The following is a 26,673-nucleotide window of genomic DNA, read 5'->3' as shown; positions in this document are numbered from 1 at the left end:
TTTATTATTTTATTCAAAAGGTTTAGAGGTTTTATTTTAAACAACAATTGAAACTTTTTCCTCTAACAAAACCAAAGCGAAAATATTGTAATCTAAATGGTGGAATTACGATCATTGAACGAACACTAATTACTATTTTGTATTTTTTTAATTGAGCGTGGCCTATTTCACGAACTTTGAGTTCATTTATTTTGACTTTTCGTTTCGTTCGTTCTTCAATTGTAACGCTCACATCCAACTTCTATACTAATATATAAATCTACAGTGGTTTTTACGGATGTTCCGTTATAACTACTGAACCATGCATCCGATTGACTTGAAACTTGGTATCCATGTAGAAAATACATGTACTTAATGGATAGGCTAATATTTATATGAGTGTTGGACTCCGTAATATTAATGAAAATAAATAATAATGTTAATTTTAAATGCCCAGCGAAGCGGGCGAGTACGGCTAGTTTCGTATAAAAATAACTTTGTCTCGTTTGCACACCTTTTCAATTCTAATTTCCATTTGCAGCTAGGCGAAACCCGCCCGTCATCATTCGGTCCGGCTACGTATCAGGACTTCAAAGACATAAGATCGCGGTGCCTAGCTGAAGGTAGACTCTTCGAAGACCCCGAGTTTCCGGCCGTGGACCGCAGCCTCTACTACAAGGAGAGCCTGGACAGGCCCATCACTTGGCTCAGACCTGGGGTGAGTTAGATAAACCTATATACAAATCAGCGCACTGAAAGCGCAACTCCATTACTGGTGATTGTGTTTTTTCTTATTGCTTAGTTGGGGAACGAGCTCCTCAGCCCACCTGGTGTTAAGTGGTTACTGGAGCCCATAGACATCTACAACGTAAATGCGCCACATACCTTGAGATATAAGTTCTAAGGTCTCAGTATAACCCTTCAAACCGAAACGCATTACTGCTTCAGAAGAGTCATTTGAAGTTTAAGTTTTGGAAACAATATCATGACACTGAAAACTTCTTCGGCTATTTGAATGGGGTAAATATAATTGATGTTCAATTAAAAACATCAAATCGTTGACGCTAATACCAATTAAAACGGTTCTTTATTTACAAAGATAAATGTCGCGTATTAACCGAAATTTCGCTTAAACCAAAAAGTCTTTCACCCCTCGATATATATGTATATTTGTTATACGCAATTCCAATACGTTACAACTTACTATCGTCAATGACTGGCGCCCTTACTAGATCTTATTGTTAATGTAGATCACTAGATCTTATTGTTAGTGGTCATCATACCCTGTAGAGATCAGTAATGTCATTCATACAGCCAAGCCATTATTTCAGAAATAAAACCGTTAATATTTTGCTGGCGAAAGGCCAAAAGTCACGAATACTTCATCACTTAAGAAAAAAAGAAAAAAAAATTGGCCTCCCCAACAGGATAAATCCTTCACTGCCGTAACATACAAGACGAACGCTACATACGTAGTGTGCGACAGAGATAAAGCTCTACGGAGCCGAAATTAGCCGATTGTCTCTTTCTAATGATCGATGTGCAATATTTATCGCCGTGTACTGTAAAACGTTAAGCACATGCGGGCTGTGACCGAGTATCTAGATTCAAAAGGCCATAGATAAGTTTGACGGTGACAAATATGTTAATCTATATCTCACCTTAATTGTAATTGTCAACGAAATTCTAAACTGTCCCACTGCAGGTGTTTTTGGGGTTTCATGATAATACAGTAAAAGTGCGCGGGGTATGAGTTCCGTGAATATGGAAAAGCGTGTTTTTTTTATTGCTTAGATTGGTGGACGAGTTCACGGCCCACCTGGTGTTAAGTGGTTACCGGAGCCCATAGACATCTACAACGTAAATGCCGCCACACACCTCCCTGTAGGCTTCCCGGGTGCATAGTTAACTAAAGCCACTATTGAAAATTGTGCGAACAGAAAAAAAAACCGTAAAATTAGTTTTAATTATATCTTTGACTCGAAATGTAAAGAAAATTTAAATACATTAGCTAATTCCAGTAACTAGTGGTCCCCTAGTATGTAGTCGAAATTCGACTTTAATTAAGTAATTAAAAATATAAGTTTCAACATTATTATGGTTCTATTGTCAAAGATTTTACTTCTATAATCGCAGATTTGGCAAAGACTACACTATAGACAAATAATATTAAAGATAAACAATTTTAACCTATTCTCAATTTGACCACAGACTTTAAGCAACAAAAGTTTGACAATAAACATAGAGTATACATATGTGTGTGTGTGTCAAATACATGGTAGTGTGTGTCATGTTTCTTTTATTGATTTAATATATTTTTACGCATAATTAAAAAAAAACTATTAGCCTTCTGCACTCCTTCTCTATATTCTTTATAAGTGTGAGAATTTCATACTCGTCCATACGCGCTATTTTCGTAAAAAGGGTTACAAAGTTTTTGCTTCACGTATTAATATAATTAACTGTTTCTCAGAGAGTTAGCAGAGTCATCTAATTGATAATATTTGTTTATATATGTTTTTATATGAATATATTTATGATATGTATATCTATATATTTATGTATATGTATTTATTTAAGTACGAGTATTTGTAACTATAAATATTATGTATGTTATATGTTTATACACATAATATGTTTAAGTAATATCACCTTCACACTACACCTACCAAGATTCATCTCTGCACTACCCTAAGGTAGACTGTTAGAGAATGTCTATGGCATTAAGTCCGCCTTTATACTATTGTAGTATATGAAGTTATAAATAAATAAATAATATATAAATACTGTACATGTGTATAAAAATTATATGTTGATTTTAGGAAATCAGCGACAACCCTCAACTTTTCGTCGAAGGCTACAGTCGCTTCGACGTCCAACAAGGAGAGTTGGGCGATTGTTGGCTGTTGGCTGCCGTTGCCAACTTGACACTTCATCGCAAGTAAGCCCTTAATTGTGTAAAATAAAACTGTAAATTATTCGCATACAACAGTTTTTTTTTTTATGATTGAAGAATTACTGGTGGCCCGGAGGCCTTTCCAGTTTCACCAGGACAGGTGGGCGAGCAAAGGCTCAGCCAGGAGGGGTGGGATTTGCTAACAGCTACCCGAGCGCCTCCGAAGGAGACCTAACAGCTCAAAAGTAGCTGCTTCGCGAATGAATCTACTACCGGATCGGAATCGCGACCCGCTGAGAAGATCCGGCGAGAAACTCAGCGAGCTGATTCATGGGTTAGGTTGCACGGCGAACTCTTTGTCGAGTTCGTCGAGTGTAGCCTTATCGAAGTACCGTTCCGACGCTGACTTCATGTATTTCTGGATAGAAACAGTTTTGTATGTTGCTTCCAAATGCACATCGTTAAAAAGTTTACGGCTTTTATCGATGATTGTGATCACAATGGTGGCTCTCGCTTGACTGCTAATACTAATTTTAAATAATATAAACGCGAAACGAAAACATAAAAATAGTTTTAATTATGATAAAACCAATTTTGCCTGTAACTTTACATGTAAGGCCCCGTAATATCAGGAGCACCCAAATACTGGAAAGCCAGTTACATAATTATAGTGTAGAGAGAGCTATATTTATTGTAGACCAATTTAAAATATATATATTTTTCTTTAACATTTATCTTTAAATAAATGCTGACGAGAAATACTGGTACCAATTTAATTTTGTATACTGAAAACACTAAAGTTCCAACGTAGCTATCGAAAAAATAAGGAAGTTCGTTATTTTCCTAAGAAAAATGTGCAATTGTTTTTTATTATGTAATGTACACTGTATGTAAAGAATAGTACATTGTGCACTAAGGGAGAAAAGTTGGACATTTCCTCCCGCGTGTAAAATTCTCTCACACGGCGTGTTTGCGGGATGAGATGTCCTACTTTTTTCCCGCGGTCCACATAATATTTTTCTCCTACCAGGCCGAAAGTTCGACATTGTAAAAAACTTAGCACCCGTGGAGTACTGAGCCGGGTTCCAGGGGCGTAGTCCTGGCGGGGGGTGGACTCATAAAAAAAAACAACAAGTGTTTTTTTAATTTTTAAATGAACTACTTCTAATTGAATGAGAACTGTCTGATGAACTCATCTTTGTTTAATACTTCACTATTAAATTTTATTGCCTTTTGTTTATTTCACTTTTACACTAAACACAATATTGCAAATTACCCGAGCACAACAATGGCGGAGAATTTTAGGTGCGTGAAAGCAGACGTAGACACTAACGCGCATGCGCACTTGTCAGTAACCAGGAAAAGTTAGAGTTTCCTCCCTGTACAGCGGGAGGAAAACCGGACTTTCGGCGTAGGTAGGAGAAAAAACTTTTATTATTTAAAACCGTTTAGTTTTTGAAAAGGATTTTTTTCAGTGTCATTCAGTAAAAAGAAAGTTCAGACTTTTATAATATATTAATACTGTTTAAAATATTAATTTTAAAAGAGATTAAGGGGTTTAAATATTGTTTTCTTATTATATAACAGATAACGCAATCAAGTATTTTATTATTTATTCATTCTGTAGTACCCCATATCATTAAAAAACAACACTTAAGCCCTTAATTTCTTTTAAAATTAATATTAAAAATTAAACAGTATACAGTATTTATTAATAAACTATTTATAAAACTGAACTCTCTTTTTATTGAATGACAGACTTCACTGAGTAACCCAAAATAACAATGAAAAAAGAAACTTTTTACAAACTAAAGTGTTTTAAATAGGTAATAGAGGTTTTTCTTTGCATATCTATGATGTTCACCCGAGCAAACTGGTCGGAGTCAGGAGACCGCGTGGTCTAATTTCAACGCCTTCGCCTTAAGCTACTTTCACACTACGCTATAATATATTAGCATATAGTATATCGCTCATATTACAACATAGTTATGGACACGTTCACACTGTACTGTACTATATATTATTGGCTAAGTATAGGCTGCTATACTATATGGCACTATAGTATAGCGTAGTCTGAAAGCAGCTTTAGTACATATATACGTACCTACATACATAGATATATATATAACATAAAATGAAACTAAATTTTGAATTTAAACGGGACAATATTGACATTGAAAACATTTACCACAAGGAAAATGCGTAATGACAAAAATAGTCCGCCCAACAATATTAATTGCATTATGTCATAACAATAATAACAATTTCTAGAGTTTACGCTATTAATTATTATTTTTATTATTGACCAACAAATACGGGAGAGGGGGGGGGGTAATTGATATAAATCAAAAAAATTTTTTTTTTTTTTATATCATAAACATTACTTTAATGAAAGGGACACGGTCTAGCGTCGCACTCGGGGTGTGCAATCAATCCAGTCAATGGACAACGCCATCTCTAGCTCACGGCCCACGTGGTATCAAGCGATTACCGGCGCCCATAGACATCAACAAGATAAATACCGCCACCCGCCTTGAAATGTGAGTTCTAAGTCTCGGGCTTACAGTATAAGGGCTCCCCACACATACAACCGAAACGCATTACTGCTTCACGGCAGAAATAAACAGGATGGCGGTACTTACCCGTGCGAACTCACAAGACATCCTACCACCTGTAAATTTATTTATTCCGTCAGCGCGGAAGCCGTTTGTGAAGATATGTCAAGTACATATTTCATTTAAAAAACTGGTACCTGCCGGCGGGATTCGAACTTTTGTCCAGTCGTATCGCTCGATACGAATGTACCTGGCGTCTTATCTTTTAGGCCACGACGACGCAAAGTAATGACTGATGCAAATTATATGTATAGACTGTATTTTTTTTTTTTTTCAATTACATATTATATAAATGATATGTATAGACTCAATTGTTTTTTTTTTTTTCAATTACAGGTTATTCTTCCAAGTTGTACCTGATGATCAGAGTTTCGATGAAGATTATGCGGGCGTCTTCCATTTCCGGTAATTGTTTAAAATAATTTCGTAGAAATAAAAAACTGACCGGTTTGTAGTAAAAACGATACTGCTAGTACTTTACAAGTCACGAAATTTACATAATTAAAATGAAGAACGAGGTCATCTTTTTTTTAAGGGATTTTATGACCTGGTAACTAAGACCTTTAGGTCAAAACAAGGTCAACGATTTGCGGCGTAGGTTTGTTGTTTGCGTTAGATTGCGCACTAACGAAATGAAGTCCTGAAACGATTTTCTCTTTTTTCTCCACCTTATCGCACTAGGTGGGGTCGGCACAGCGAATTTTTCTATTCCATTCTCTTCTATCAGCCGTCATCACAACATTCACTCTTGTCTCTCTCTCGTGTCGTCATTCACACACTCCATCCATGTCTTCTTCGGTCGACCTCTTTCAGCCGACATAATTACTTCAGTGCGCCGCGTAAGGCACCGCTGACCTACATGGCAGTGAATGTGTTAACACAAAAAGCACAAGTGAATGTATTAAAATCAAAATTTTCTCCTTTCAGTTTCTGGCAGTACGGGCGCTGGGTGGACGTGGTCATCGACGACCGTCTCCCAACGTACCGAGGGAAACTGGTGTTCCTCCACTCGGCCGAGGCGAACGAGTTCTGGAGTGCTCTACTCGAGAAGGCATATGCGAAGTGAGCAACACTTACTGTACAGTATATTGGAGGGAATAGGGACGACTAGAGGAGGAATAAGGACAAATCTGGGATGGATGTCACAATACTTTTGTTGTTAGATTTAACTTTGTTGAACTGAAAATGACTTTTATTTAGTTTTTAAGAATATTAAATAGTTTAATTTACTAATCAAAGTTTTGTAACTCATTAAACATATTAAAAAGTTAATTACCTAAAGTTAGGTACTTGCCTAACAACTAAATGGTGCCAGCCCTATCGAAAAACTATTGTTCCCTTAAGCGACCCGATTCACCCCATTTTACATCATAGTGTTTCATTAGAAAAATCGGTACCCACCTCCGGGATTCGAATGCCGGTGCATGGCTACACACGAACGCACCGGACGTCTTACCCTTTAGGCCACGACGACGTCTAAGCGTTTATACTTCTCTGTTCGCACAGACTCCACGGATCGTACGAAGCCCTCAAGGGAGGCTCGACCTGCGAGGCCATGGAGGACTTCACCGGCGGCGTCACCGAAATGTACGAGATGTCCGAACTGCCGCCAAACTTCTACACGATCCTGCTGAAGGCGTACGAGAGGAACTCTCTTATGGGCTGCAGTATTGAGGTAAGCGCGCGGGGAACCGATCTTGTTCTACACAGTGTGACGTCATTTGTGGTCAAAACTAATACGCAACGATTAGCCAGTGTGTGCTTAGTGCGAGTTTTTAATACGCTTCATATTAGCTTCAGACGTATGTATGTTTGTAACGTAATCTTTGAACATGATTTTGACCCCATTCAAAACGTCGGATTAATTCGAAATTTGGTATACTTATTGAGGACCTATGACAATTGAATATTAAAAAAAAATGAAAAAAAAATATTGAAAAAATTTAAATTCAACTAAGAAATTGAGAAATAAATAATAGTTTAAAAACTAACAAAATACGCTTTTTTTACAATAAAATCATTTTTTCTTACACTATTTTTAATTCAAATTTATTACAAATTTATTTTCTATTTTTTAGTTGGATTTTCTATAAAAGCGTATTTTGTTGTTAGTTTTTTTAAACTTCTTACCTACTTTTGCCGCTAGGAGCGTTGTTTCTCTCCTCCCTGAGTCCATTGCTCATGTCTGAGGGTCGTGACCATCTCCTCCCGTTCTCTCTGGATGATGCGTCGCCATCTTCCTCTGTTCTCGGCGATGTGTATGGCATCGTAGACTGTGGTATCCAGAATGGTGTGGATTTGATCAGACCAGCGCATTGGATTGCGGCCACGAGATCTTTGGCCTGCAATCTTGCCAGTTACCATCAATTTTTCAAAATTGTCACCGCGCTGTTCCAACTGCATACAGATTGGAGTTAACTTTTACGCTATCGAGAACGTTAAAAAACTCGCACTAAGCACACAGGTCTCATACACTGCTATGGGTCAGATTGGCGTTCTCACCAAGAGTTTCACATTACCCAATGTCACGGGCAGGCTGCAATCCCTGGGTAGCAAGTTATGATCTTTGTCTACCTTCAGTCAAGTACTTTAGGACTTTAATTCAATGACCTTTTGAGGATTCTGATTTAATTTTTTTATTTATTTCATTACTTAGATTCTAATTGAAGTAGTTAATTGGTTTATATCACTTTTCATTTTTCATTATTATTATTATTTATTTGAATTGTATTTTTTTGACTTGTTTTTTTGTATACTGTAAATATGTTTTCTTGTTTAAAAAAAAAGAAAATAGTTGAGAAAATACAAAAAAAAAAAAAGCCCGCTGAGTTTGTTTCCGTTTGTTTGGAACCGGTGGTAGAGTTGACATTTTCTTTTACATTTTGACATTCAACAAGTGTGTTTTTGATGACATCCAAGTTGAAATAAATGATTTTGAATTTGAATTTGAATTTGATTTAATAGACCTTCGGTAAAGCCTTTTAGGACTTTAATTCAATGACTCTTCGATAATTCTGATTGACAATATAATTTTTTTGAACTCTTTTGATTTAATTGCTTAGATTCTAATTTAAGTAGTTAAATGGTTTATATTTAATAGACCTTCCGTAAAGTCCTTCAGGTCTTTAATTCAATGACTCTTCGATAATTCTGATTGATATTTTTTTTTTCAAATTATCTTGCTTTAGTTACTTAGATTCTAATTTAATTAGTTAAATGGTTTATATTTAGTAGTTAGATTAAGAAAAAAAACACTATATCAAGGGGTGAAAGATGATTTTGGTTTACGCGTCATTTCATTTTGTATTAAGCCTTCGTCAAACAGAACGCGTACTTAGCGCGCGTCAGAGCGCTAAACTAACGCCGCGTTGTGACGCCGAGATGTGATGTACTACTGTTATAGCGCTGGCGCTCTGTGTGACGGTATGTTACCACAGTAGTACATCACATCTCGGCGTCATAGCGTAGCGCTCTGACGCGCGCTAAGTACGCGTTCTGTTTGACGAAGGCTTTAGTCTCAACAAAGAATTTGCTGTTTCTAAATAAACTTCAATTACGTTTACCGCATTCAAATGACTGAAGATTTTCTTTTTTTTTTGTCAGTATGTTCGTTCCATATTTTTTATGAGTACTTTAAATGCCTCTGCTGTTCTTGCTTCTTGCTTCGGTTTCCTCAATACTGAGGATCGTGACCGCCTCCTCGCAACGAAGAGTTTTTATTGCGGACCATTCAACGCCATTTGCCTCTATCTGCCGCCGCCGGGTGTAGAGTTGCAAAAACTGTCGCCTAAACCAAATACCCTATCACTTCTGTGATGTGAGGATGTCATAATAACCCGTCGGTGCGTTGCCGCAGCCCGACCCCCACATCCTCGAGGCGGAGACTCCGGCGGGGCTCATCCGGGGGCACGCGTACTCCGTGACCCGGGTCAAGTACGTGGACATCGAGACGCCGGGCCGCGCCGGCAAGATCCCGCTGCTCCGCCTGCGCAACCCCTGGGGGAACGAGGCCGAGTGGAACGGACCTTGGAGCGACAAGTCTGTATCGCACGCAACCCACACGAGACCTCTTCGGAAACTGATGAAAATTGCTTAGACGGGTGGACGAGCTCACAGCCCACTTGATGGTGAGTGGTTACCGTCGCCCATGGACGTCAGCAAAGCCAGGGGCAGAGTCAAGCCGCTACCTACCGCTTAATACTCTCCACAAGCCTCGTTTGAAGAAGGACATGTCATAGCGCTCGGGAAACACCGTGGAGGGGAGCTCATTCCATAGCCGGATGGTACGTGGCAAAGAAAACCTCTGGAAACGCACTGTCGATGAACGCAGCGGTTCCAGGTAATATGGATGGACTCTGCTCCGATGGCGGGAGGTGCGATGATAAAAAGGAGATGAGGGGATCATCTCAAACAATTCCTCAGAGCACTCCCCATGGAACATACATGTTAAGTGGTCACTGGAGCCCATAGACATCTACAACGTAAATGCGCCACCCACCTTGAGATATGAGTTCTAAGGTCTCAAGTATAGTTACAACGGCTGCCCCACTCTTCAAACCGCATTATGTACTGCTTCACGGCAGAAATAGGCGGGGTGGTGGTACCTACCCGTGCGGACTCAATACAGTAAAAGTACAGTAAAGTAAAGTACTCCTATACAGTAAAATATCTTTGTTCGCGGGCTATATGTTCCGTAATTAAGTATGCCGCGAACACAGAAACAGTGAATATGGAATTGTAAATATGCTTTGATGGGTGGACGAGCTCACAGCCCACCTGATGTTAAGTGGTTACTGGAGCCCATAGACATTTATCACGTAAATGGGCCACCCACCTTGAGATATAAGTTCGAAGGTCACAAGTACAGTTAATAGTATAATATAATAGAGTTGTATTTATCGATAGTAGATTTATCAACACGTGTTCCATTGCGCGTCCAGGTCTCCAGAGTGGCGCTACATCCCGGAGTCGGAGAAGGAGGAGCTCGGCCTGACGTTCGACGACGACGGCGAGTTCTGGATGTCGTTCAAGGACTTCGTCAACCACTTCTCGCGGTGAGCGCCCTTTGTATGTACCGACTGCCGGAGCCCGTGGGCATCACCACGCGTCTTGAGTCGCAAGATCGAACTGTCGATTGCATTAGTAACAGCTGTGTATGCTCTCAGTCGTGTGTTATGTCGCCACGGAAGAGATTAGATTGTGAGGTACTAACGCGCAATGAAAAGCAAACAGTACCTACACACACACACACACAATATAACATGCACGCGCACACACACACACAATGTGCTACTTAAATGATAACACCTAATGATCTCTCAACACTTTTCCGCAACATCGGTTCACGACTTAACCTAACCTAATCTATCTCGAGAAGGAGGGAGCTTGGAGATCAGCAGTACATATCTTTGAACCTAGTACAGACTATCAAAGGCTAACAACATAAATTATAAGGTTAATCCTTTATTCGTGTTTGTGCTATATATGCCTTTAAGAGAGAAATAAATAAATAAATTATTATTATTATTATTATTAAGGGCCGCGCAATGAACATCAATATATTTTCAAAATCGATTTTGTGTCAACCGACAAGAGTAAGTAATGTTTAGTTTTTTTTTTTAAATACCTTAATTATTTACTAATAAATTTCAGAGTGGAGATATGCAACTTGAACCCCGACTCTCTGGACCCCGAGGAGTGTCCCGAGGGCTGCACCAAGAAGTGGGAGATGTCGGTCTTCGAAGGCGAATGGGTTAGAGGTGGGCTGACAATTTCTCTACTGTTTTAGATGGGGGAACTCACACTTTGTTTGAGCTTAACAAGTCACCGTAGATTGGGGCGAATCGGGACCCTTTCCAAATCCAACACAAATTTTCAATGGTTTTTCTTAGGGTAATAGGGTATAATTAACTGAAATTATAAGTTTGTATACTATTATAATTCTATTGTCAAAGACTATTATTATATTTATATAATTACAGTTTTCGCCGAGACTACACTTTAGACAAATATTAATAGAGACAAGCAATATTTAATCTATTCTCAATTTGACCACAGACTATAAGAAAAGGTTGTTAATAAACAAATAGTATACATGCATGTGTGTGTCAAATACAGGGTAGTGCGCGCAATGTATTTTTTTTCTTTTTTATGTATTTTTAATGCATAATTTAAAAAAAAAAAGTTAGCATTCTACACTCCCTCTCTATATTCTCTATAAGTGTGGGAAATTTCATACTCCTCCATCCGCGCAATTTTCTTAAAAACGGTTACAAGGTTTTTGCTTCACGTATTAATATAAGATACTATGACAGTGGATCTCCTGCTGTTTCTACCGGATCACATAGCTGCCCAACATCAGCAGGCACAATCACTAATATCAATTTCATAAATCAATTCAACTTCAACATCCTTATTGCGAACCGATTCCTTTGCATTCCTTGCTTAGCTATTAGGAACCTAATAACAAGCTCATTGAGATCAGATTCCCTTGCGTTCCTAACAACAATAAGTCTTTGTCCGCAGGCGTGACGGCCGGCGGCTGCAGGAACTTCCTGGAGACGTTCTGGCGGAACCCTCAGTACACCGTCACGTTGAGCGACCCCGACGAAGGAGACGACGAGAACAAATGTACCGTGAGTGAAAGGGACAACAGTATGCGGGGTCAGGGCTGGGATGACGGTCATCACAATACCAATTTGAGTTAGAGTCGTCGTGATAGGGACAGGATGATAAACGCGCGGTGCATTCGTACTGAATAAGGCGAATTTGCCGGGTTCGAATCCCGCTGGGAGCTTCTTTTTTTTTGTCATCTATATGTTTTTTTAATAATGTGCTTAACATATGCTCACGAACGACTTTCGCGGTGTAGGTATATTAATAAATATGTAGTTAAAAATCGAATCGAATAATGTTTAATTTGCGCAATAACAGTTGGTAAGGTAGTAGGGGTAGGTACCGCCGTCCTGTCTATGTCTGTCCAGATCTATTGTATTAAACAAGTGAGACTTGTAATTATACTGAAATCTTAGAACATATATCTCAAGGTGGGTGGGGCATTTACGTTGTAAATGTCTATGGGCTCCAGTAACCACTTAGCACCAGATGGGCTGTGAGCTCGTCCACCCATCTAAGCAATTAAAAAAAGTAAAAAAATAAAAACCTCCCGGTCTATATCGTTTCCATTTCCGTCCGGACACAGATAATCGTGGCGCTGATGCAGAAGAACCGTCGCTCGCAGCGCCACCAGGGCCTGGAGTGCCTCACCATCGGGTTCGCGGTGTACCGCCTCCCGGACTACGGGCACGTGCCCAAGCCGCTCGACGTCAACTTCTTCAAGTACAACGCGTCCGTCGGCAGGTCGCAGGCCTTCATCAACTTGAGGGAGGTCAGCGCCAGGTGAGTCCATGGACAACAACCACTTCAGTACTGCCACCCACCTTGAGACATTAGTTCAAAGTTTTCAGTTTTGAAGTAAAATGAAGATGTTGTGAACACAGCAGTTTTATACAGAGGAAGAGTGCAGAGTACCAGCTTCTTCTATTTGACTCCATACAGAGGAGGACCGTTCGGATTGTCGATAATACCATTCTCACGTATCGTTTGGAACCTCTGGGTCTGCGGAGGGACTTCGGTTCCCTCTGTATTTTGTACCGCATGCTCCACGGGGAGTGCTCCGAGGAATTGTTCGAGATGATACTGACATCTCGTTTTTACCATCGCACCGCCCGGCACCGGAGTAGAGTTCATCCATACTACCTGGAACCGCTGCGTTCATCGACAGTGCGTTTCCAGAGGTCTTTTTTGACACGTACCATCCGGCTATGGAATGAGCTCCCCTCCACGGTGTTTCCCGAGCGCTATGACATGTCCTTCTTCAAACGAGGCTTGTGGAGAGTATTAAGCGGTAGGCAGCGACTTGGCTCTGCCCCTGGCGTTACTGAGGTCCATGGGCGACGGTAACCACTCATCATCAGGTGGGCCGTGAGCTCGTCCACCCATCTAAGCACTAAGCAATAAATAAATAAAATTAAGACCTCAGAGGTCTTATTTTAATTTATATTCTTATTTTTATGAAAAATGATAATATGAAGTGAAATGAAATGAAGATGATTAATTTGAGACAATGAAATTAAATGAAATGAGATGATATGGGATGAAATATAATCTCAGTAAAATGGTGGTCATTTACTGAGATTTTTCCAGTGGACTTTTTGGAGGATCCCGAGAAGCTACGTCCAGTGGCTTTGTTTTATTTCCACATATTTGTGCACTTTCACAAATATTAAACAGTTAATAAACGTTATTACACATTTAAACTTGAAGAAACACTAAATAGACATAATAAAACATATCACACAACTTCACTCCTCGCGTTCCCGCCAAAAAGTCATATGATACTCTTAACTTCTCCGGTGCATAGACTATTAAAATCACTTTTTTTTTTATAAGACTGAGGGTACTCTTGATATAGTCTTCATAATATTTATCTCGTTGTAGATTCAAGTTCGAGCCCGGCTCGTACGTGATAGTGCCCTCGACCTTCGACCCTGACGAGGAGGGAGAGTTCTTACTAAGAGTCTTCTCCGAAAAGGACAACAATATGGCGTAAGTATCAATAATATCCATAATTTCGGTGATTTTCCTTTAGAAATTGCAAATGAACTTTTTTTTAATCTCACGGTATTAGCCGATTTGAGCATTCGTGAACACATTCCACGTTACTTACACACGACATATACGATATAAACGTTATTTAAACAAGTATGGGATTTACGAGCTATCTCTGTCCCTTTCTCGCACGTTGAACCTCAGTATCGAACTTGCACGACACCTACAAAGTGACGTCATACGTTTGTAACTTAAACCCTTTGTCTTTTAGGTTTATAATTGCATACAAAAATCAATTAACAAACCTTTTAGTTTCGTGGTAAATTTTGTTGCCGACACAAAAAAGAATCTGTTTATTCTGAAGTATTTAACTGAATATGCCTTTTTTTTTTAATTACAGTGAGAATGACGAGGACATCGGTATGGGCGATGTTGACGACAGAGTGAGTACAATATATCTTTTGTCTCTATCGGCCGGAGCTTTTCGATCAATTCGTTGTTAGGTAGGTTCTTTTTCTTTTTTACTGCTTAGATGGCTGGAGGAACTCACAGCCCACCTGGTGTTCAGTGGTTACTGGAGCCCATAGACATCTACAACGTAAATGCGCCACCCACCTTGAGATATAAGTTCTAAGTTCTCAGTATAGTTACAACAGCTGCCCCACCCTTCAAACCGAAACACATTACTGCTTCACGGCAGAAATAAGCAGGGTGGTGGTACCAACCTGGGAGGACTCACAAGAGGTCCTACCACCAGTTCATATCTATACTAATATTATAAAGCTGAAGAGTTTGTTTGAACTTGCTAATCTCAGGAACTACTGTTCCGATTTGAAAAATTCTTTCAGTGTCAGATAGTCCATTTATTGAGGAAGGCTATAGGCTATATAACGTCACGCTAAGACCAATACGAGCACTAATAACCTCCTCTTTTGAAGTCGGCTAAAAGTATGATTTTGGTACCTTAAATAGCTCCTTAACATTCTATTATTCAAAAATATACTTACATCTACGTAAATAAAGTCGTAGGTAAAATTTTGCGTTATACCAAAGTAACTATTCCACGCGGACGAAGTCGCGGGCAAAAGCTAGTACAATATATAATTTGACTGTATTGGTTGATGAGTTATATGCGACTGTCTGACTTCATAATGGCTCAATACATTGCAATCAATGCACATGCATGATAAGCTAACTCCAGCCGGCACACAAAAATCCTGTTCATCATCAGGTGAAGGAGCTGGCGCCGGACCCGGAGCCGGCCGACCCGGTCCGTGAGTTCTTCACGCGGCTCGCCGGCTCCGACGGGGAGGTCGACTGGCAGGAACTCAAGGAGATCTTGGACTACGCCATGAGGGAAGGTCAGTTCACACCCACCACTAGATCACTAACATTAAATTATTGGGTACACTGAAAAATGTACATAATAATATTAGCAAAACAACTGTCCGGCAAAATTTTAGTTTTAACTAGCCGTACTCGCCCGCTTCACTGGACATTTAAAATTAACATTATTATTTATTGTCATTATTATTAGGAAGTCCAAAATTCATATAAATATTAGCCTATCCATTAAGTACATTTATTTTCTACATGGATGCCAAGTTTTAAATCAATCGGATGCATGATTCAGTAGTTATAACGGAACATCCGTAAAAAACACTGTAGATTTATATATTAGTATAGATTTGGTATCAGAATAAGGCATTCTCCATTCTAGTGTGAAGAAGTTTTTATTAGAGTAAGTCATTACGTTAGCTTCATATGACAGGAGAACTTTTTAGTAAAATCACTCTTAAACTTATTTTGCGTACTTTTTTTATTTTATAACCCTAGACCTAATCCTAAGAAATCTGATATTAAAAATTAGTTGCTGTATACATAATATTAGCAAAACAATTGTCCGGTAAAGTTTTAGTTTTAATTTGGTATTAGAATAAGGCATTTTCCATTCTAGTGTGAAGAAGTTTTTATTGGAAAAAGTCAACCACAACCAGATCTTAACATTAAATCATTCGGTACACTGAAAAATGTGTATACATAATATTAACAAAACAATTGTCCGGCTAAATTTTAGTTTTAATATTTTGGTATCAGAATAGACATTCTCTATCCTAGTGTGAAGGATTTTTTATTAGAGTAAGTCATTACGTTAGAAAAACTTTTTTAGAAAAATCACTTTTAAACAAATTTGTGTATTATCATCATTTTGATAAACCTACACCTAAAACTAAGAAATCTCATATTGAAAATTTGTCGTGTCTATAGTCTACACCAAGTTGGTACAAATTTATCGCTCTGATGTCTAGAATTCCCGGCGGTCATGTAGATTCCTTCTTCAAACGAGCCGTGAGGCGTTCTCAGCAGTAGGCAGCGACTTGACAGCTTAGCATTAAGAAGGCTGTATGACTGACTACAAAGGCAGCAGAAAAAAATAGAAAATGTTTTTCCTAAATTTAAAATAAATCACATTAATGGTCATTAATTAATGTAAAATGTGGTAAATTAATGGGTTATGTTAAAGATAGGACTGATTATAAATCGCCAAAAAATATTTGGCAAATTAAGTATTATCTTGACCAAAATTGTTTTTTTTTATTTTTTTTTTTTTTATATTTAAATATATCCTATAAATTAATTATATGATATTCAAAAAATGAATACTTGTTATCTTGAATACCATTATTATTCAAGCTTCAATCAGTACAATTGATTAACAAAGGTGCAAAGTTGTTAATAATACAATACAGATACATAACAGCGCTCTTACCGCATTAAAGGATCAAAAACTAATTTATAATAATATACTATCTTCAAAAGAAATTGGGAAAATTAGTTTTAATGTTCTATTCAATAATTTTTTGCTAATAATTAACTTTTTTTTTTCTTGACATAACACACCTTGAAGGATATCGCTGAGAAAACTTTTCTTTTTACCCGCATATTTATTATTCCTAGCTGCTGATATTTAAAAAAATATATTTTTATTTTGTTTTTTAATTAAGTAAATGCCCATTTTTGAGCTTTTTAATTGTGTACAAAAGCTTTTTGTGTCACTATGAAAAGAAACAATGCTTTTTAGATTCGTTCCGTTTTGCTGTCCGTCTGTGTTAACATATCTGTATGTGTACTATGTACATATTAACTTTTTTTTGTTCGCTTTTATATAATTGATTTCAGAAGAAGAAAAAAACATGTGATTTTGAGTGATTAATTTATATATTTTTCAAATTAGAAGTAGATGCTGTGTGGATTACATTTTTAATTAATTTTGCTTTTTACCTACGTTTAACTGACATAATGTGTGAAATTTATTTGTGACTATAACAAAACCAAAATTGATATAAAACAATTTTAACGTTAAACCAAATTGACTTTTATGGGTGTAGACACTAAGACCTACATTGGCGGTGGTCGTGTGGTGTGTTAGGCCGTTAGTCGTCAGTAACAAAACAGATTGGCGTTTGAACAAGATATTTTTAATTCGTTAAACTTTAAGCTAACGCAAGCAAAAGCAAAAGCAAACTGAAAGACGTGAAATTTTCTATAATCTTATTTTTTTTTGTTATCGGTTAGACACAGGAAGTAGAACTCACGGTCCACCTGATGTTAAGTGGTTACCAGAGCCCATAGACATCTACAACGTCAGTACCGCCACCCACCTTGAGACGTGAGTTCACTTTTTACAGTACAACGACTGTCCCACCCTTCAAACTGAAACGCATTACTGCTTCACGGCAGAAATAGGCGGGGCGGTGGTACCTACCTGTGGTCAAAACACCAGTAATATGTCTCAATGTTAGCTCCAATAACTCAATCCGGTAACTGTTCAGCTTAGCATGTGAACGCGACGTCCCTAGAGAAAATGACTCTTGCAGTAGACAAACTTACGTATCTAGCTGATAAAATCTGAATTGAAGTTACAAAAATAAGGAGTATAAAATAGCATTAGGTTACATAGTAAAATCGGTGACAGAACTTGCGATGCGGCACGGCGCATACGACGGGGGCGGCGGGGTCGCGGGCGGGGGGCCCTCCCCCCGGACCCCGCTCGGCCCCCCCGGCGGCCCCCCTCAGGAACAGAGCTGCCTCGAGCAAATCCTGTGCGCTCTCTGCACCCCTATATGCAAGGAGCTCGGCGTGGACCTGCAGCAAGCTCAGAACCAACCGGAGCAGGTGCATTTGAACCAGCCGCAGCCCTACGCCAACGCTCAAGGTAACGTGCGAGTCTGACGCGGATATTGTATTGGGTGTGTGGAGCAGCAGCGTCCTAGGGTTGCCACTCGTACTCCAAAATTTTAGGGCAGACATCACGACGATAATTATGCCTATAAAGTTTTATATAATTAAAAAAAATTAAGACCGTCTACATTGACTTTCACCAATGAATACACGTGCTATAAAAAGTGAGTCTTCAATTACTACCGACCCTCAGATATACTTAAAAAACTGAATTTTAGAAATTTCAATATATTTAATTTTTTTCATTATTGATGGTTTTTTCAAGTATTACATTGTTACTTGATAATGACTGCAACCTTCAGGTCCTCTTCGTGAGAATACTAAAACTATCAGCCATCATCGGCCATCATTAGCCATACAAGCTTTTCGAAGAGCTTTAACTTCATCAAACCCAACGAAGTTCATAATATTACAGATGAAATCCTTCTACGAATTATCCTACTACTAATTAGAAGCTCTTTTTTTTCAGGAGACAACTACTTATTCGCATCTCTATACAAATTTGCACCTATAAAAATTTATACACTTTTTTTTTATAGAAATGGAGGCACTGTACAAAATGTCTATTTTTGATCTTTGTTTTTTTATTTTTCTTCAAACGACAAGCTAAATATTTCGTCATTGTATATTATTTAAGATTTTAAAGGCATCACTCTTCTAGGCAACTTTGGATAGGAGATAATATTTAAAAAAAATATATTAATATGATGACTTAGACGTTTGGCTTATCGTTTGTTTGTTTACAGGTACATATTGTTTTTTTTTTTTCAGATTTTTTTTTTTTTTTTTTTTCAATTTATAAATAAAAAAAGAACCCGTTATTTTTATATTCCGCTTTACGTAGCAAACTAACACTGAACGTGTGTTGGGGAAATTTTCAAATGTAATTTTGAGAATTTCCTCACACCGACCAAGCTTTTGTGAGCATGTGATGTATATGACTTTGAAAGACAAAAATGGGCATTTTATACTTTAATTACTCGTGTGTTTAGGGTTGATTTTTCGTTAATAATATATCGCCATCATCGTTAAGAGAGATACTCGGCACACAATTTGTAAACTGACAATTACATACTTAATACAAATAAATTATAAATAAAAACATTAATTTACAATTTCATTGAACTGTCTCCTCCATTTCCATAAAGCAATACTAGATTTGTGACACTAATCAAAAACCCAGAGCAGTCTTGATTTGAGGAACTCAATATGTCTTTGTTAACAACAAAAAAAAACTACAGTTAAAATAAAGTACAATTAGTGACACAATTCTCTTGTTTTTTTTTTTAAATATTATATTTATGTATGGTTTTGTTGAAGTGAATGCTATGTGTTGCAGAGTTGCAAGGTCAGGGTTTCTCCAAGGACGTCTGCCGTAGCATGATCGCGATGCTTGACAAGGACGGCTCCGGAGGACTTGGCTTCGAAGAGTTCAAGTCCCTGTGGATCGATCTGCGCAACTGGAGGGTAAGTTTGGAAAACGAAAAAAAAAAGCTCACGGGGCTCAAACCGGAGTGTTGCTAACACTGGCCCTAGCAAGAGCAGTGCTTCGCAGAATCTACCACAAGATCGGAAACGCGACCCACAGAAGATCCGGCGAGAAACTCAGTGCCCTGTCTGTGGGTTAATTTACTCATCGAGCCCTTCGTCGCAAATGACGGGTTCAGCGAGAACTGTGATCGGTACTTGAGGTACCTAAAAGCACCGTTAACGGATCGGGAGAATCCGTAATGACGTGAGAAAGACATGCGCCAAGGGATATAGGTATTCATTGGCCCGCGCCGGAGGTACCAAACGCTGGTATTTATGAGCAAAAAATACAAAGCAAAATAAAATCCGTTGCGTCCGACGCGGGCCAATGGACGCGTATCTTTAAGTGTCTGCCCCCTGAGACCCGAGACGATCGCCGGATCTTCTCAGCGGGTCGCGATTCCGATCCGGTAGTAGATTCATTCGCAAAGCAGCCGCTCTTGAGTTGTTAGGTCTCCTTCAGAGGCGCTCGGGCAGCTGTTAGCAAATCCCACCCCTCCTGGCTAAGCCTTTGCTCTCTTGGTGAAACTGGAAAGGCCTCCGGGTCACTAATTATAATCCTTCAATACTAAAAAAAAAACACGTGATGACGTAACCGCGTCCCTCCCCCAGGCCGTGTTCCGCCTGTACGACGTGGAGCGGCGGGGGGCCGTCCCCGCCAGCCACCTGCGTGACGCTCTGCACTCGGCCGGCTACACGGTCAACGCACACGTGCTCAACGTGCTGGCGCACAGGTATCGAACCCCCGACAATTGAACACTCTACAGTTCCTAATCACATTAACTACAATGTTTTTGTTAATCAAAATCTAGCTTTATGATTTGGGCACTTTGCTCGTAAAACGAACGGTCGTTTGGCCATGATAAGTTCACGAGTGGCGATCGCGTACCAAACAGCGCAGGACCGATCTTTGTGGTGAGGGTTGAGGGAAGCCTATGTCCAACATATTTACTGATGGCAGGACCTCTTATGAGTCCGTACGTGTACGTACCACCACCCCGCCTATTTCTACCATGAAGCAGTAATGCGTTTCAGTTTGAAGGGTGGGGCAGCCGTTGTAACTATACTGAGACCTTAGAACTTATATCTCAAGGTGGGTGGCGCATTTACGTTGTAGATGTCTATGGGCTCCAGTAACCACTTAACATCGGATGGGCTGTGAAATCTAAGCAATAAAAAAAAGCATTGTGGGCTAATTGAGAGAAAGATTTGTGCATTATCGTTCTAATTCCACCGACCCAAAATTACCGCCCTAGGCTCCAGATTACTCAGATCGGTGGTCACACCTGGTTTAACATGGAATCGACTTGAGTTCGAAGTCTCGACTGTACGATAACAGCCAGTCATTAAGGCACGAATGCCTCACGAGCGAATACCCCACGTTGACATGACAATGTAAGTTTCCTCCCCCCCACCCAGATACGGCACCACCGACGGGTACATACAGTTCGATGACTTCATAATGTGCGCCGTGCGTCTCAAGACCATGATCGGTGAGTACGACTCAGTAGATAACGCGATTACATTATAAGTGAGGGTAGTTTAAATTCTTTAGGTTGATTAAGAGGGTATTTTAGTTTCTTTTTTTTTTGGTAAATAATGAGGGTATTGAATTTATTTTAATTTCATATTTAACAAGAAATCATTTTCTAGTCGCCAAGCAAAGGAAAGCAATTCGTGTGTAAAATAAACTTTAATATTTTTAAATGACATTCGTATAATGACGATGAATGTTTTCTTACACATTCTTCTCAGCTAGTTTGAGTTTAAAGCTCTTTTAAGTGTCCTCAACCGCTGACATTTCAGTTTTTATTTACTTCTCTATAATTACAAATATGTATAATTCAATATATTTAACTATATAGTAGTTTAACATTATTCTATAAAATAATATCGTCATAAAATTTCTACAAAATGCTTCTGTCTATTGCTAAACCCTTAATACGATCCAAAATAACTGGCCCAATTAAAACCTTTCTTCTATTCTCCTCGCCTGATTTAATTCATTACTATCCTAACTCATTTGTTGATAGAATACAAAAGAAAATGTGTACATTCCATTCACTTTAAAGATAATTCTTCTTCTTCTTCTTCTTCCTAGCGTTTTCCCGGTCTAATACCAGGATTCGCTTTCTAACTTAAAAGCTAAGCTTAAGCTTAAGCTTCTCATCCTCCACTCTGCCCAGATTTCGGCATCCTTCTGGATGATATTCTCCTATCCTATTAAAGATAATTAATAAATAAATATATATATAGATTGGTGTTCTTGACCGCGAATTCGGTTATAGGGCGCACTGTAAGCCCACACGGAATGATACCACGATCCAATTTTATATATAGCTATATAGCCATATACAATACGCGGCGCTATTGGGATTGCTGCTTTGTGTGTTATTGGCTCGCAATTCTCACATACAGGGTGTTCAATTTTGCAATTCTTCTAGAAGTTAATTTCAACTGTTTTACTGTACGGTGACCCTTGTTCTGACTTGGACGCTCCAGTCCGCTATATCGTTTTGCTTTCAATGTTGTTTATTACCTTCAATTTCGTCAGTTCACTTGGTATATATATATAGAGAGAGAGAAAGAGAGAGAGTATTCTTTATTGTACACAAAAAAAAACAATGCTAAACAATAAATAAGGTTAGCGTGGTAAGGACATGTGGTGCGTAGAGAGAAGACATGGATGTATGTGAATGAAGATATCCGAGAGAGAGAGAGAGAGAGAGAGAGAGAGAGAGAGAAGTGAGTCCGATATTTTATCTAATCTATATCAAACTTAAATTTCAATTATCATTCTCTCTTTTATTATTAATTTTTATTAATTAATTCATCATATTAACTAAAAAACAGAATGTTTACAGAGGTATAATTTAGGCTATCTTTACGCTTTCGTATTTTCTTTAAATTAATAAATTTATATACGTATATATACATATATATATAAAAGGGAATGTCAGCACGGTCCATTCGTAGCCTAGTTCGATTATCGTTCCGTATATAATGTGATCATGGACCACAGCAAACGGCGAGCCGTTGGAGAACCTCGAACGTGAACTGCAGCAGGCGCCCTGAGACGGAGCCCGGAGCGCCCTCTTGTAATCACAAACGTACATAACCTGTATTATATATAAGCACTGTGGAGCCCTACACACAAACACACGACAACATGGGAACGAAAAACTACCAACAAAAAAACAACATTTTTTTATACATACATATGTCTATGTATATGTTTTAAAGAGTCCCATATTGTCTCTAAAATGTCGTCTGCTATTAGTAGACGGGTTTTGATATTTATGAAAAATAATCAAATTGATTTCGATACAAAAAAGGATACTATTAGCTGACGTCATAAAAAGATTGCTCACAATGATATATTTAATATATATAATTATAATATTTTTTTGTATTAAATGATGGTGTCACTTAATATAGTATATTGGATTTTAAAATAGTCATTTGTGAGCAGACTTTGAACACAAAATAACTAACACCGCTTATTTGAATGTGTAACATTGGAAAATTTAGAACGGGCTGCAACAATTAAAGGTCATTAATTTAATAAATTATTATTTCGGGCAAATCAATTAACGGTGTATTGAATTAGGAAAAACCATTAACGAAACTGTTATATCTTAATATAAAAAAGAGATTATACAATGACTCGTACGTGTTTTTTTAATTAATTTAGTATATATGAATTAGTATTCGCGTATGGAAATCACCAGATCAAATATTCTGAAAGCCATGGACAATTTTTTTTTATTTTTTATGATTTTATGACGCAGTACGAAGTCCTTTAATCCGAGTCTTGTATTACCTTATTATATTCCATTTTAATATGAAGAATTGCTATGATGTTGATTAATTCGAGACTTTCAATCGATTGGGATGAAAATAAATGAAGTAGTTTCAGTAAAATGTCGGTTATTTAATAAGACTTTTCAGGGGACGGGTTTTACTGTGAACCACTAAACAGCAGTTTGGCCGAGATATTTCTATTTATAAATTCAATGTGCAAGTGCTCATGCAATTCTGCGGCTGACCGAGCGCACAGTTAAACGAGCTGTCAATATTAAAAACCGTCAGCCATTTTTAAAACCGAATGTCACATTTTAGAATCGATAATCGAGAAGTAGAATCAGAATCGATTCCGAAAATTCGACACGCGAATATCGATCGAGAATTTTAAAGCATCATAAAAAATTTACATTTAGAGATACATTTATCCCGAATAGTAGTACTACTAGTGGAATTAGAAAAGAAATCCAACGATCCAAAAGCCCTTTCTAAGTTATTCAATGGTCTGTATCTTGGTCATATGGTCACGAATATGCGTTAATGTATATGTTTCGCGACCAACAGACACGTTCAACTCTCGATCTTCGGGCGGAGACTACGCCACCTTCTCGCTCGAGGAGTGGCTGAATCGCACAGTATACTCGTAAGCGGAACCGAACCTCCTTAACATCGACCGGCCTGCATGCTGGATCCCGTCTACACTACTACATCGTATTTAAAAAAAAAAAACTGTCACTGTCAGTTTTGAAAATTGTAAACTTCAAATTTGACAGTTCGAAAAAAGAAAACGAAAAAATACACGTCCTTTCAATTTTATTTGTGCAAAAAAATAAAATACAATTTCTATCCGAAGTATATTACGAAGATAGATAATCTCTGCCTTATATTTATAGAATATAATATGTATATTTTTAATATTTATAGTTATAAAAAAAAAACAAAAATCTAAGTGTTCATAATTCGCTTGATGTATAACGGAAATTGATCTTTTGAGACGACGCCGCTTACCGTCGGGTGCGCTGTACGCTCGCCGCCACGCTCAATGTCACTCTGTCATCAATTTTAATATAAACTCATAATACAGTAGGTCCACCCGCATCGGTACCGCCTACCCACTTCTGTATGTATAAAGAGTGGGATATTCACGATAAAACAGCATTGAGACTACGACCTCATGTCTCAAGCTCTACGTCACGTTGTGACGTCCATCTGTTCCGGCTTTGCATCAGATGAGCTGGTATTGCAAGAACCAAACCTTCAAGGCTTGCGGAGAGTGCTGTCATAAGTAATCATCAGCGGTCTATGAGTTTCTCGCCGGATCTTCTCAGTTGGACATGCTTCCGATCCGGTGGTAGATTCTGCGAAGCACGGCTCTTGCTAGGATTCGTGTTAGCAATGCCGTCAGGTTTGAGGCCCATGAGCTCACCTACTAGTTAAGGTTACACTGAAATGGTCTCTCAATACCATCAGCTTAGGCAGGAAAAAAAATCAGGCCATCCTAATCAAGAGACCATTAGACGCATTCCACGCTAAGGCAATAAAAAAGAAAAAAATTACACAGTACATTGCCTCGTCCGCACACGCGAGCGCGCAATGTAAGCGGTCCGAATTCTTTTCTAAAGATCAATTTCCATTTTGCTAAAATTATATTAAAAATTTACTGAAACAATACGAACTGTTCGCTATTATTCTCAAAGAGATTTTTGTCTAAGTCACAAATTAATTATTAATTAACGAAAATAAATAACAATATATTATAATGTATAATGGTTCTCAATGATTGCATTAATATTTTGAAATACGGGTATGATCATTTGTTAATTCGCCAACTAATTAATTATCAAAATAATAATTTGAGTATTATCATCACTTATTTAATTGCATTTTTAAATAATCGTTGTGGAATTACTGTGAAGTTAACATTACGTTAAAAAATTATATACTGGTGGTAGGACGTCTTGTGAGTCCGCGCGGGTAGGTACCACTACCCTGCCTATTTCTGCCGTGAAGCAGTAATGCGTTTCGGTTTGAAGGGCGGGGCAGCCGTTGTACTGTGTACAAACTGAAGCTTAGTACTCTCATGTCTATGGGCTCCGGTAACCACTTAACACTAGCTGGGCCGTGAGCTCGAAAAATTCACAATTTTTTTTCCATAAACGATTATTTGAAGACAAACTTTCAAACGTGTTTGCAGTAACTTTTTTTTTTAGTTTTTACAGTATTTTTATTATCCACCGACAACTTCATTCCAGTATGCGTTTTCTTTTAGCTGAATGTTCACAACGCGACTTATGCGACTCACGGTACCCGTAACACAGGAGAAAATCCTAGTTTGAGGTCGTTGTATGAGCAACATTTTTGTTCTAAGCGAAACCTCTCTCAATATCGCTTTTTGAAACTCTTTGAAACGCAGGAGCGACACTAAAAAGAGACAAACATATAATTCACCGTGCGAGAGAACGAGACGGCATACTTTTGAAAGTTTCATCACTGCTTCTGATAAGCTTACTGGTGTGTGGTCGCTCCGGTCGCGCGTGTGAACAAGTTCTTCTTACACGATAAGTTTCTGTGCGATTTAAGCTCTCAAAAACGAAAGTTCTTAATGAATGTTGTATTTATGTTAAACAAATAAATGTATGCACATTTCGGGATTTATTTTGCATTTTCCTTTGCAATTATTTTTTTATTTAATTCGTAATCATTTATGACGAACATTGTAATGTTGGAAGATCTGAATTAAAAAAATTTTCATGTGCATTTTTGTAATGTTTGTTTTCTTTTTTTAGTTATAAAAAAAACCTAAGTATTTTTGTTTCAAAGACACTGGGAGTCTTGAACTGGAGCATTTTCGCATGCTTCTGTTATCACGATGGGTTTGCTAAAGTACAATATAATATAACAGTACAAACATAAAGCAGATATTACCTCTTTGATCTAGACATTTATTCTAGACTGAACGCTAGAGGCGGGGAACGCTCGGACACACAAATCTGGCCT

The 26,673-nt window shown here is 38.2% G+C and overlaps 1 protein-coding gene across 16 annotated transcripts in view; it reads left to right on the top strand.

Moving 5' to 3' along the window:
• Nucleotides 1-26,442, top strand: part of LOC100127019 (calpain protein) — a 77,872-nt gene extending 51,430 nt beyond the window's left edge. For 6 of the 16 annotated variants that reach the window (XM_038020143.2, XM_038020146.2, XM_038020144.2 and 3 more), the window contains 18 exons: nucleotides 521-697; nucleotides 2,802-2,920; nucleotides 5,827-5,895; nucleotides 6,418-6,552; nucleotides 6,997-7,165; nucleotides 9,347-9,528; nucleotides 10,431-10,544; nucleotides 11,143-11,249; nucleotides 12,016-12,125; nucleotides 12,692-12,888; nucleotides 13,990-14,097; nucleotides 14,501-14,543; nucleotides 15,332-15,461; nucleotides 18,077-18,316; nucleotides 19,682-19,809; nucleotides 20,485-20,606; nucleotides 21,292-21,365; nucleotides 24,241-26,442. In XM_038020143.2, the coding sequence (XP_037876071.1) occupies nucleotides 521-697; nucleotides 2,802-2,920; nucleotides 5,827-5,895; nucleotides 6,418-6,552; nucleotides 6,997-7,165; nucleotides 9,347-9,528; nucleotides 10,431-10,544; nucleotides 11,143-11,249; nucleotides 12,016-12,125; nucleotides 12,692-12,888; nucleotides 13,990-14,097; nucleotides 14,501-14,543; nucleotides 15,332-15,461; nucleotides 18,077-18,316; nucleotides 19,682-19,809; nucleotides 20,485-20,606; nucleotides 21,292-21,365; nucleotides 24,241-24,323 (2,307 nt within the window). In that variant the 3' untranslated portion in view covers nucleotides 24,324-26,442. Of the gene's footprint in view, nucleotides 1-520; nucleotides 698-2,801; nucleotides 2,921-5,826; nucleotides 5,896-6,417; nucleotides 6,553-6,996; nucleotides 7,166-9,346; nucleotides 9,529-10,430; nucleotides 10,545-11,142; nucleotides 11,250-12,015; nucleotides 12,126-12,691; nucleotides 12,889-13,989; nucleotides 14,098-14,500; nucleotides 14,544-15,331; nucleotides 15,462-18,076; nucleotides 19,079-19,681; nucleotides 19,810-20,484; nucleotides 20,607-21,291; nucleotides 21,366-22,894; nucleotides 23,489-24,240 lie in introns of those variants that run through there. The other 10 variants (XM_062675681.1, XM_062675682.1, XM_062675683.1 and 7 more) reach the window with 5 other exon arrangements.
• Nucleotides 26,443-26,673: the final 231 nt, after the last annotated feature.

Source organism: Bombyx mori, chromosome 24, assembly GCF_030269925.1.
Source record: "Bombyx mori chromosome 24, ASM3026992v2".
NCBI lineage: Eukaryota > Metazoa > Arthropoda > Insecta > Lepidoptera > Bombycidae > Bombyx > Bombyx mori.
Note: the sequence above shows the minus strand (reverse complement) of the source record. Positions and strands in the feature narration are given on the sequence as shown.